The sequence below is a fragment of the Dendrobium catenatum genome, unplaced genomic scaffold (genome assembly GCF_001605985.2).
Source record: "Dendrobium catenatum unplaced genomic scaffold, ASM160598v2 fragScaff_scaffold_9, whole genome shotgun sequence".
Lineage (NCBI taxonomy): Eukaryota > Viridiplantae > Streptophyta > Magnoliopsida > Asparagales > Orchidaceae > Dendrobium > Dendrobium catenatum.
In genome coordinates this window covers 2,082,664-2,095,002 of record NW_021318471.1, presented here as the reverse complement: position 1 = coordinate 2,095,002, position 12,339 = coordinate 2,082,664, and the positions used below count along the sequence as shown (strand labels likewise).

Below are 12,339 nucleotides of genomic sequence, written 5' to 3'. Positions count from 1 at the left end.
GATACTACATATTGTTAAAAAATTTCTCTATCTGCAATAACCAGTCTTTTATAGCTTAAGGTCCTATAGCTCCTTTAAACAGCATAAGCTTCAACTTATGGAATATCTATATTTGTCAGAAGAACTATAGTCGAGAAACGGTAGTCCTAAGACCATAAATAGTAAGAAATGGAGGTCATAGGGACTGTAGTTAGGTGATGGTGGTCCGAGGACTGTAGTCGACGGGCGACAGAGGTCAAAGGGACTGTAGTCTATCGACGAAGGTTGGAGGTACCATAAGCTGGTGACTTGGATCAAAGGGATTATAATCGGAAGAACTGTGATTGGCACATGATGGAGGTTAGGGGGACCACAATTAGTCGGTGACAGATATCAAAAGGACCGTAGTCAAATGAATGAGGTTGAAGGATAGTAGTCGAGCGACGATGATTGAAAGGATAGTAATCGCTTGCTAGGATTCTTTGAACTTGAGAGCTCTCTTGAATCTCAAGCCTAGGGTCTAAGCTCCTCCCAAAGTATCATTCATGTCGAGAGTGGGTCTATTTATAGATTTTGAGAGTAGCATGCTCCATATATATAGAGCAGATCCCAGGAAAATTCATAGTGCTCCATCAGATGGCCCTTATTAATTTCCTCGATCATTGAGTCCTCATCAAGCATTTAAGTGCCTTACTTATGTCATAATTAAGTAATCTTAGGCTTATTGGATTTGTCTCGTTAAACCGCTTGATTCAAATATAAACATGTTATATTTAGATATCATTTAGTCGCCCAATTAATATTCTAAAGCTTCCAAATATGCTTCAAGCCATTGATTTGGGCCCATTTGTGCTCCGGTTAGACCGATTTTAGTGTTGGTGGATTCGTCTCACTAATACATTCAGTTTGACTATAAATTTGTTTAAATTGAAATTTGGGTGATCCCAAATTTAATATAGTGTTTCTAATTTAAATATACCTCGAGATTTATCTCGTTAAACCACTTGATTCAAGTAAAAATGAATTGTTTTTATAATTTTGGGCAAACACATATTGAGGGGTGGCAAAAAATTATAGATTTGATGCTATATGAAAAATCTAATTAGGCTTACTTAGGCAGAAATGTGTATTATTGTAATTGTAATAATGTGTTTACTGTTCAACCATGTTAAAGCATGTAAATGAATAAAAATTGGTCAAAGGGAAATATAGTCAATGTTTACTTAGGATTTTGTGCTAATTAAACCTTATTTAGTGAATTTAAAATGCTTGTGAATCAAGCAAAGCATCTAAGTAAGCTTAATATAAGGGAATCACATGATTAACTGAATTCCTATAAACAATATAACATCCAATCCCTCCTCCATCCACTAGAGTTCTCATGGCTAGTGATTAAGCTCTTAGCCCTCAGATATTAAATCATTATACATGAATTACCAAATAAAAAATAATTTTCAAGTATTTTAGAAGTTGAGAAAAATGCATGAGATTTAGGCTTCGTTTGGGACGGTTTTCTTACAGCTTCTTAAAGCAGCTTTCTAGTAGAAAAAAATTAATTTTTATACTAAAAAGCTGCTTTAAGAAACAGTAAAAAAGCAGTCACAAACGAAGCCTTAATTTCAAAAATATATTATATGTAATATAAGTATTATACACTTATATTCATGAAAAATAGTATTTTCTCTACTTTATTTTGGCATATTAAGGATGAATTTTAGGAAAAATAAATGATTTTGTTCTATATAAGTAAAGTAATGAGATTTGTTTGGCACAAAAAAACTTTGGGAAAAATAAATCTCATTAATATAAGAGAACACCAAATATATCTCATTACATGCTCAAAAGCACTTTATAACCAAAGCACTTCATATTCATGAATTTTAGGAAAAATAAATCTCATTACTTGCACTAAAGTGCTTTTGTTCTATGAAAGCTTCGTTTGAGATGATATTTATTTCTTTTTAAATTTACTTTCTAGTTAAAAATTAAATTTTTTTTACTAAAAAAATATGTTAAAAAACAAAAAGAAAGCCAGTCTCAAATGAAGCCTTAGCCTAACATTTACCAAAAAGTGTGCTCTACACATAATAAGTTTTATATATAAGTAATGAGATATCTAAATAAATAAATAATAGTTAGTTTTTAATTTTATCATAATTTAAATAGAATTAAAAATAAGATAACGCCAAATACATTATTAATAATATATGTGCCCATATAAAAAAAATTCAATAATCTTCCATGTGAACAATATATATTACTTAATAATTATAAATTCTTAAATAATTTAACATCGCAATATTTGCCATCCTCACATAATAATATTTCTAGATAATCTTATCCATCAAAAATATCAATAAAAAATCAAAGTTAATCATTTTTTTTTTTTTTTTTGAGAAAGCACATTAATAGTCTTTATATCAATACTATCAATGATTTTACCCAAAAAAAAAATACTATCAATGATATAGATTGAGTACTATAATGTAGGCTTCATTTGAAACGACTTTTTTATTATTTTCAAAAATAATATTTTAGTGCAAAAATTAAATTTTTTAATTAAAACTCTATTTTAACAAACAATAAAAAATCGTCCCAAACAAAAGTATATTAGCATAGTTATTTCCCATTGTTTAAATACTATAACTCAAAGGAGTTATTAATATGGATTTAATACTTCAAACTAAACCATAAAACTAGGGGTGTCAATTCAAGTCAACGAATCGAGTTCGGGTCAAACCCGGAACTGACCCGGCACTGTTCGGGTCAACCCGAACCCGACCCATTTTTAAAAACGAATCAAGTTTCCGAACCCAAACCCGACCCAATTTTTAAAATGGGTTGATTTGTTGAACCCAAAACCGACCCATTTTGAGTCCGAGTTGAACATAACCCGAATTTTTTCAGATCGGGTTCGAGTCATGTCAAAAATTGACACCCCTACATAAAACTTTACTCATTAAATATGTAAATTATACATATAAACACCCTTTTTCGGGGTAGCACACATCATATCACCACTGAGTCCATTTTCTGTAAGAGATTATATAGTTTTATTTCCAAAATGAATTTTATTTTCAATGGGGTGCCCATTTTTTTGCTAGAGAAATAAATTTTGAAAATATAAAATTACATAAAATGGATATTAACATAAGACTTGAAGTAACAGAGATGAAAAATATAACTAAACCCCATTGACAAGCAGACAGGAAGAATTGGACTCTCAGGCTGAACAAAATAAGATTTAAAAAAAAAAAATTCTTAACTGTAATTATTGAATATGGATAAAATAATTAAAATGTTTATTCTCTATGAAACGGACAATTGCTCACCCTAAGCTGCTATTTATTCCACTCCAATTCACGGACAAATTTGAATTCAATAGCATGTAATTCCAATGAAAAATTAAATTCTATATGAAAATAAATGAATATGAACATTACAGAAGATCATAAATTAAATTTAGGCCTCGTTTGATTAAGCTTTTTTTCTCCGTTTCGGTTTGAATACGCCAAAATCAATTAATATTTACTGTTTGGAATCAAAGCTTAAAAATAATTCCTTTTTACTAAACATCATTTTATCGGCGGTTACAAAATTCTTTTCGTATCTGCTTCTTCGGTCACAAAACGGAGTTTCGGAAGCGAATTATGTCTTTTATAATAAAATCTCAAAAGCAGAACTCCTAAACAAACAATTTAAAATTACTTTCAAATATTAATAAGCACTTTTAAAAATATTAGTCAAACATATCTTTAAATATATAATCTGTATCTTAAGAATCACAAATAGATGACTAATTTTCCGAATATATGATATTGTTGAAGTCACAGCTTGCACTCATTTTACTCTTTCAAATTTGCAAAAATCAAGCAAAACCCTCTTATGTGGAAAAGATACTCAGAAAGTGTAGAATATGAAAACAAAAAAAAACTAATAAATAATCACCATTAACAGAATCAACAGATCATTTTGTAATGAATACATGATTATAGTACATCTAAGTCTACAAATGCAAAGAGAAGAGTAAATGTTAATAGCAATCAAAGAAAAATACTCAGCCATCCTCACTTATGTAAACGTTAAGGCTTTGTTTGGGGCGGCTTTCTTATTGTTTCTTAAAGCAACTTTCTAGTGCAAAAATTTTAATTATTGAACTAAAAAGCTACTTTAAGAAGCAACAAGAAAGCCGTCCCAAATGAAGCCTAAGTCTACGACTGGAGATTGGGCATGGGGACGGACAAAATTACCTAAATGATTGCTACAATAACCTCGGCTGTAGATAGCCTCTGTTTGCTGCATGGTTCCCTTAGATGGCACAAGATGAAGCCAAAGCTCTCAACTGATTAAAATTGTCATGGTTTTCTTTTATTTTAAACCTGGTGAAGGCATAAGAGAGCAGTCAGGACTTGGTAAATATCTTTTGTGAAATCTATATATATATATATATATATATTTCAATGCATATATGAATAAGCGAACCACGATTTTGATGAATGTAATTGAAGTTTGCAACAGGGATGAAACATATTTAGTTATAGAGTATTAAGGGTAAATCATACCGGGTCTCCGAGTTATGCATGGTGCTTCACATTAAGTCCGTGTTTTAAAAATATCAAAGGCTAAAGCAGCTTTCTAGTACAAAATTTTAAATTTTGATTTTTGTACTAGAAAATTGCTTTAAGAAGCAGTAAAAAAGCCATCCCAAACGATGCCTAAATTTAGATACCATAAGTTAGTATTCACCTACAGTGGTAGAAAGTGACTTAGCGGTGGAGGATAAAGGGCATAGAAAATTGCTTTAAGAAGCAGTAAGAAAGTCATCCCAAACGATGCTTAAATTTAGATACTATAAGTTAGTATTCACCTACAGTGGTAGAAAGTGACTTAGCAGTGGAGCAGAGGGCATTGAGGGCGTAAAAGGAATGAAAGAGGTTGCTAAGCTGAGGCTAAGAGTTTTGACTTTTGATGTTGAGAGGGGTGGCAATTTGGGTATAGGGAATGAAGATGAGCATAGCCAATGATGACTACAAAGCAGGCTAAAGAGATGAGGTTGACATAGAAGAGGACTACGTGTTGAGCGTCATGGATGAAGAGAAAGTAGAAATCAATGGAGCAGTCGCGGCAAGGAAAAGGCTTAGAGGCCATAAAGGCTGTGGCAAGGGATAGATCATAGAGCAAGAAGAATGATGACAACAAATGTTATATGAGTCACTTCCTCATTCAAGATCACTCAAAAATATCATGTACAAGATCAAATGATCGGATTTAACGGTCAAAACTTAACAATATTATCCACAATGGATCGTCTTGCAAATACTAGAAATCAATTTGAGGAACAATAGTGATACTTAAAAATGTGCACATGAACTGACTGTTGTGTTTTAAAAAATCTAGATCTATGTAAAGCAAGGTATGGTTCTTGAGAGGCCTAAATATAAATTACCCAATTATGAACCACTACTGAAAATTGAAAAGTGAAAACAAATGTATTTCACAAGTCTAAAGACATCCTGGTAAAGAATTCACATGAGAACATTAAGATGTTGAAAAAAAAAAGACTTACAAACAATAAAAAGACAAAAAAAACATAGCTGCATCCGTGAGTGAAATATTAAGGGGGCAATCAAAACTGAAATCATCGGAAAACTCCTTTTGAGGCAAGGAATCTTCCATACAAGCTGCATTGTTTAATTCGTAGCTAAGGAAAGAGCGTCCATGGTCTAGCAAGGTTTTAAACACTAGAGAAACCAATTGAAACACTGAAGCAAGAATGGCGTCTCCCCACTTTATAGTATATAAACGACAAGCTAGAAGTTAAACTCATTTTCCATATCCAAATCAATCGTTTAGATCACTCAACGACCGTTATGATTGCAGAAATGGAATCATTTCTATATCCGCAAAGGTGATTGTGATTCACCAGGCCTTTTGTTACTCCTATAACTAGACCTCAGTTCTATATGCAGGACAAGTACTACAGACCGCACAAACCAACAAACTAATCCATTAGACCAACAATGGAACCATCCTAAATGTATAATGACTGGATAAAATAAGAAATTCCAGGTAAAATAAAAAACCCTCAACACCTGATGCAGTCAAAATAATTTAAATAAAAAAAATGATATTTGGTCCAAAATTCAATGTCACATAGTACATTCCAATAAATATGAGAACTAAATAGTTGAGGCGCAAGAACTAGCATCTTATAGTTACGCCATTGAAGCTTACCCTTTTAGTTATAACTGAGAATTGCTGAGAAACGAGGTCATGCATCTAACATTTTGGAACATTTTATCTATTTTTTGCCAAACTAAGCTTTGAACTTGCAAAAGCTTGATTGCCTTCACCTGCATTGTTGAATGGCGTCTAATTGTTTCACCATGAATCTGTTTAAGCAAATATTGAATAAAAAAATCAAGTCAAGATTTTCACCTACAGTAAAGCAAACTACAGTATTTAGACTTGAAATTTACGATGAAAAGTTTCCCCACTCTACAAAGATGCAGCTAAAAATAAGCATGGAGTAATAATGGAACAAAATCCATATAAAAGTATGTGATGCACATTATCTCTGATATGAGTTTGAGATGCATTATCCATTCTAATAAGTAATCATCTGTAATAAAATTAGGAAATTGAATCAGTTTTTAGCACTACAATCTGACAAACTTGCTGCCAGAACTGCACTTCTATATCAACTAAAAAACGGGAAAAGACGATTAAATACACTTTTCAAAAAAGGCGACTAAGTGCTTTCCATACCAATGAATATATAAAGTTTGAAAAAGGATTAGCAGGGCTCCATTTTGGATAAGCTTAAAATAACTTGTTCGTTTAAGGTCAGCTACAATAAAATCCTAGAACCATTTTCACTCTTCAAAAAATCATCATAATACCTTTTTTTTTTAATGGTGAGAGAGAAATTGTAAAATATGTAGCATGAAATTATAACAATGAAGATACAACACTCTCCTTTGACCAATCAGCCACGGATCCTTTCACACTCATCATAATACTAGCCATATTACTTAGCACCAGTCTGATGAATCCATCAGGACCTGGCGTCTTTAACATCAACTTTTTAGAACAACTTCTATGGTCACCATATTTCTCTCTCAACTTCTTTTATTTCAATGAAATAGTCCAATAAGCCATACCTTATTCGTTTACATTCAGCTCTTCATTGCACATACCAAATAGCTAAGTAAATTTTTCATGGCATTACCTTCAATAGCTATAACTCCCAAAATTTGTCATAAATATTGCACATTCCTTCCTAATAAAGGAATTTGATAGGAACCCGATCTCCTCATAGCAAAAACAGCAATAACGAAGAGAAAAAGCATCAGAAATCAGCAAGAGATTTTTATTTTGGCAAAACAAACCAAGAGGTAGATCAGCTCTCCACAAGCCCTATACGCCGTTAGGAACAACTCCAAAGAAAACTACAACAAAACACAATTCACATAACGAAAATAAAACAACCCAATTAACCATAATATAAACCTTCCTATTTTTCTCCCAAATCTGAATTCAAATCAACCCTCTTTCCCTAAATAAACATTTCCTAATTCCCTCTCAATTTTGATTTTCTATGGCAAGTAATGAAAGGTGAACTTATTCCCTTTGAGCCCCGTGCTTCTTGCACGCCACCCACCCTAGTGGGGCCCACCGGCTGAACTGCCGATCCATCACAATGTGGGCTCCGAAAATTCAGTCCCGGCCTCCCCGTCGCTTTTCTTTTTATTCGGCGAGAGAGTTTCAACGAACTAAGTTCCGGGGTAAATTTTGGAAGGCAGGTGGATTTATAGATAAGACACTACCCAGAGATTTCGCCCTCATTTTGCGAGGACTTTTATGATCTGAGTTCTGGTTTCCTATAGGAGCAAGCCCCTATAGTTAATTACCCCTCTTGATCACGAGAGAGAACTTTCGATTAAGGCTAGACATCATTCAGAAATGTAAAGATACATGTTATCTGGCATATAGTAGCAACATGAATATGGAATTTGAGAACTGGATTTGGATTTGGGAATTTGGAAAGTTTGATATTTAAAATGGAAATTGCACCATCTTGCACTTAAAGCAGATGATGGGGGAATGGATGATGGGCCTGATCATGATCCCATGGTTCCGTCGTCCCGGGCCATCGTGGTCCTTGGTCTACTTAGTCAGAGGAGGTAGTCGACCCAACCTGACAGAAGGATCTTTGTTGGCAGCCATGGGTTGCTTCGTCCAAGGGAACATTGTAGACCTGGGATGGGTATTTGACTAAGGGGACAAATTTGAATCCACCTTAGCTAACAGAGGGCTTCGTGCCCTATCGATCATATCCTATTGATTCATATCTCAAGAATTTGATATGAATAAGGAGCGTATTGGCTCTGGCCATAACCGATATTTCGTGGTGCCATTTGGCAGCAAAACCACTCAGTTCAGAGGGCCCCGGGCCGTCATAACCGTTTATCCTGCGATGCCATTTGGCGGCAGACCGTCGGTTAGAGGACACGTACCACGTCCTTATTGGCAAGAGATTTTTTGAGAATGGATCCTAGTGATATATTTGACTAGGCATTTGGCTCTTTGTGAGCAGAAGTAGATTTTGATTTGTCCACACCAGTAAACTGTTGCGGAAGGTGGATGAATTTTGCTTTGAGTGATTGATGGAGTTATTTCAGATTTTAAATATCTAGACTTTAGGATTTATGAAATTTGGATTTTGAATGGAATTTTGGGAGCATTTGAAAAAAGCCCGAAATTAACCCCTCCGGTTGAGATTTACATTCAACACGGCCATCATCAGGGTGTTCATGGGGTCTTTTCCATTTGAAAATATTTGCAGTTTGTGGGTGAACCTTGTCAACTCTGTCGAGCTGTCGATAGAGGATCGGGTTTCGTAAGCTTTGTGCCTTAGTGAATTCTCTCGATTATAGGCCTTGAAGGCCTAATATGAATGTATTAAAATAAATACACTGGTCAGTACAACCGTGTATTTTGTCTGAAGGTTCGAACCCTGACGACTTATGTTGATCCGTATAGAAGGATCAGGTTCGAACTAGAATTCACTTATTGACCCGCACAGCATCCCTGGACGTCATGTGTGTACCAATAACACGCTCGTCGGGGCCCATACGAGTGTTTGGAAATTTTATTGATTTGACATACCCCTTTGTGTATCTATGTGTATACAAGCTACGGTGCACGTGCAGGGGTATTTTGAAAGTATTTGTAAACGCCTTTTGTCCGCTTGCATAGAAATTGCGGATCTGGTGGCGTGGCGTTATAGTTTTTGGACGCCTTCTGTCTGCTTGTACGAATGTTGCGGATCCGGTGGCGTGGCGTTATAGTTTTTGGACGCCTTCTGTCTGCTTGTACGAATGTTGCCAATCTGGTGGTGTGGCGTTATAGTTTTTAGACGCCTTCTGTCTGCTTATACGAATGTTGCATATCCGGTGGCGTGGAGGCCTTGATGTTGACCCCCCTTTCTCATTCACCGGGGATGGACTTTCTGGATTTTGAAGTTTGTTGCTTTGTAGAGAACTCTTTTTAAGATCATCAGTGTAATGGATTTGTTATTGCCAGTGTTTGTGGGCACCAGAACTGTTTTCTTCTTAAGTATAGAACTAAGAAGAGACTTTGGAACACCAGGAAGTTTAGTTCTAATTTGTTCAAACTTCCTTTCCGATTCTGCCAGGGAATGTACCTTTTGTATGGTCCCTGGTCTACTTAGTCAGAGGAGGTAGTCGACCCAACCTGACAGAAGGATCCTTGTCGGCAGCCATGGGTTTCTTCGTCCAAGGGGACCTTGTAGACCTGGGGTGAGTATTTGCCTAAGGGGACAAATATGGATCCACCTTAGCTAACAAAGGACTTTGTGCCCTATCGATCATATCCTATTGATTCATATCTCAAGGATTTGATGCCAATAAGGAGCGTATTAGCTCTAGCCATAACCAGTATTTCGTGGTGCCATTTAGTGGCAAAACCACTCGGTTCAGAGGGCCCCGGGTCGTCATAACCGTTTATCCTATGGTGCCATTTGGCGACAAAACTACCGGTTAGAGGACACGTCCCACGTCCTTATTGGCAGGAGATTATTTGAGAATGAATCCTAGTGATATTTTCGACTAGACATTTAACTCTTTTGTGAGCTGAAGTAAATTTTAATTTGTCCACCTCAGCAAACTGTTTGAGGAGGGTGGATGGATTTTGCTTTAAGTTATTGATGGATTTATTTCAAATTTTAAATATTTTTTTTTGGGATTTTGAGAAATGGACTTTTGGGAGACATTTGAAAGATGCCCGAAATTTACCCATCCGGTTGAGATTTACATTCAACATGGCCATCATCGGGGTGTTTAGGTTCATTTCTCTTTATTTGATTGAACCTTGTCAACTCGGCCAAGCTGTTGATCGAGGATCGGGTTTCTCGTAGATTCTGTGCCTTTGTTAATGAATTTTCTTTATTGAAGGCCTTGAAGGCCTAATATGAATGTATAAGATAAGTTTTCCGGTCGACTTCATGACCACATATTTATCCGATGGTTTGAACCTTGTCTACTCCTATTTACATGCTTAGGACGATCGGGTTTCGTAGGCTTCGTGCCTTTTGTTTAGTGAATTCTTTTGATTATAGGCCTTGAAGGCCTAATATGAATGTGTTAAAACAAATATACTAGTCACCACAACCGTGTATTTGTTTGAAGGTTTGAACCCTGTAGACTCCTATAGATCCGTATAGAAGGATCGTGTTCGAACAAGAATTCACTTATTGACCCATGCAGCATCCCTAGACGTCATGTGTGTACCAATGACATGCTCGCCGGAGCCCATGTGGGTCGAGAATTTCATTGATTTGGAGGTACCCCATTGTGTACCTATGTGTATACAAACTATAGTGCAGGTGTAGGGGTACTTTGAAATAATTTTAGTTGTGCAAGTAACTACCATTTGGATGCATAGAACCTTTCATTTGAGAACTTATACACGCCTTCTGTCCGCTAGTACGAATGTTGCGGATCCGGTGGCGTGGCATTATGGATTGTAAACGCCTTATGTCTGCTTGCATAAGTGTTGTAAATCTGGTGGCATTGCATTGTAAATTGTAGACGCATTCTTTCTGCTTGCATAAGTGTTGTAGATTCGGTGGCGTTGAGGTCCTGATGTTGACTCCCCCTTTCTCATTCACCGGGGAAATTCTTCTGGACTTTGAAGTTTGTTACTTTGCAAAGAACTCTTTTGGAGATCATCGGTGTAGTGGACTTGTTATTTCTAGTGTTTGTAGACACCATAACTGTTTTCTTCTTAAGTATAGAAATAAGAAGAGACTTTGGAACACCAAGAAGTTTGGTTCTAATTTGTTCAAACTTCCTTTTCGATTCTGCCAGGAGGTGTCCCTCTTCGTACATCGAGTCGCCCTTATACTCAACGTACTTGAAGATCTTGATCACCACTATCGTAGGTGATATCCATACTTGTGTCCACAGTGATCATTGTACTTACAAGAAACTGTTGTTATCCACAAGTATCCATTTGCAGGGGCCCGCTGCGTCTACTACAACCTCCTGAAAATATTTGTAGAAGACCCATTGTTTCTGCATCATATCCACCCTTTCACCAATCTCGAGTGATTTTGCTGATTGTACTTGTTTATAAAGGCAGATCTTTGATTGCTGGTCTCCCATATTGCCATCTCAATCAACAGGCATTCGTAGGGATCATCATAGGAGTTCAGGTTGGAGCTGGATTGGACAAAGGCAGAGGGAGAAGGCGGGTTCGGAATAGAATGAGCTCGGTCGTTGGAGAGGAGATCGGCTCAAGTAAGGGAAGAGGAAATCCCTTTCTCTCTCCCCCCCTCTCTCTCTCTCTCTCTCTCTCTCTCACGGGATGAAGAAGCAGGGGATCAAGAGAGCAGAAGGTGGATCGGAGAGGTAGGGAGAGCGGCGCGAGGAAGATCGGGAGAAAGCTAGGGCGCGCGAATGACGAGCTCGGTTTCATTTTAACGACGCGAGGATCGTGTGAGGTCGTGTGTGAGGCGGCGTCAACATTACCCAAACTCTCTCTCTCTCTCTCTCTCTCTCTCTCTCTCTCACGGGATGAAGAAGCAGGGAATCGGGAGAAAGCCAGGAAAGAACGGAGAGAGTAATCGAGTAAGAGAGGTCGAAGGCCTCGCTTTCTGTGTCCATTTAACGATGCGAGAAGCTCGTCGTGCAGAGTCGTGGCGGATGCGACGTCGATCGTGCGAGCGACGTGCGAAGGGTGCGGACGTCGTGCGACGTGGTTCGACAGGGAGCAGGTAAGATTTGAACTTTCTTCTCTTTTTTTTTTTTTTTTTTTTTTGAAATTTTTTTTTTT

At 36.7% G+C, this 12,339-nt stretch overlaps 1 protein-coding gene across 2 annotated transcripts in view; it reads right to left on the bottom strand.

The window, feature by feature from the left end:
- Window positions 1–3,896: 3,896 nt before the first annotated feature.
- LOC110092499 (WD repeat-containing protein 36) overlaps window positions 3,897–12,339 on the bottom strand; it is a 41,478-nt gene continuing 33,035 nt past the window's right edge. For both annotated transcript variants that reach the window (XM_020817071.2, XM_020817070.2), the window contains exons 19-20: window positions 6,214–6,371; window positions 3,897–4,358 (exon numbers count right to left, since the gene is read on the bottom strand). In XM_020817071.2, coding sequence (XP_020672730.1) covers window positions 6,222–6,371 — 150 coding nt within the window. In that variant the 3' untranslated portion in view covers window positions 3,897–4,358; window positions 6,214–6,221. The remainder of the gene's footprint in view (window positions 4,359–6,213; window positions 6,372–12,339) is intronic.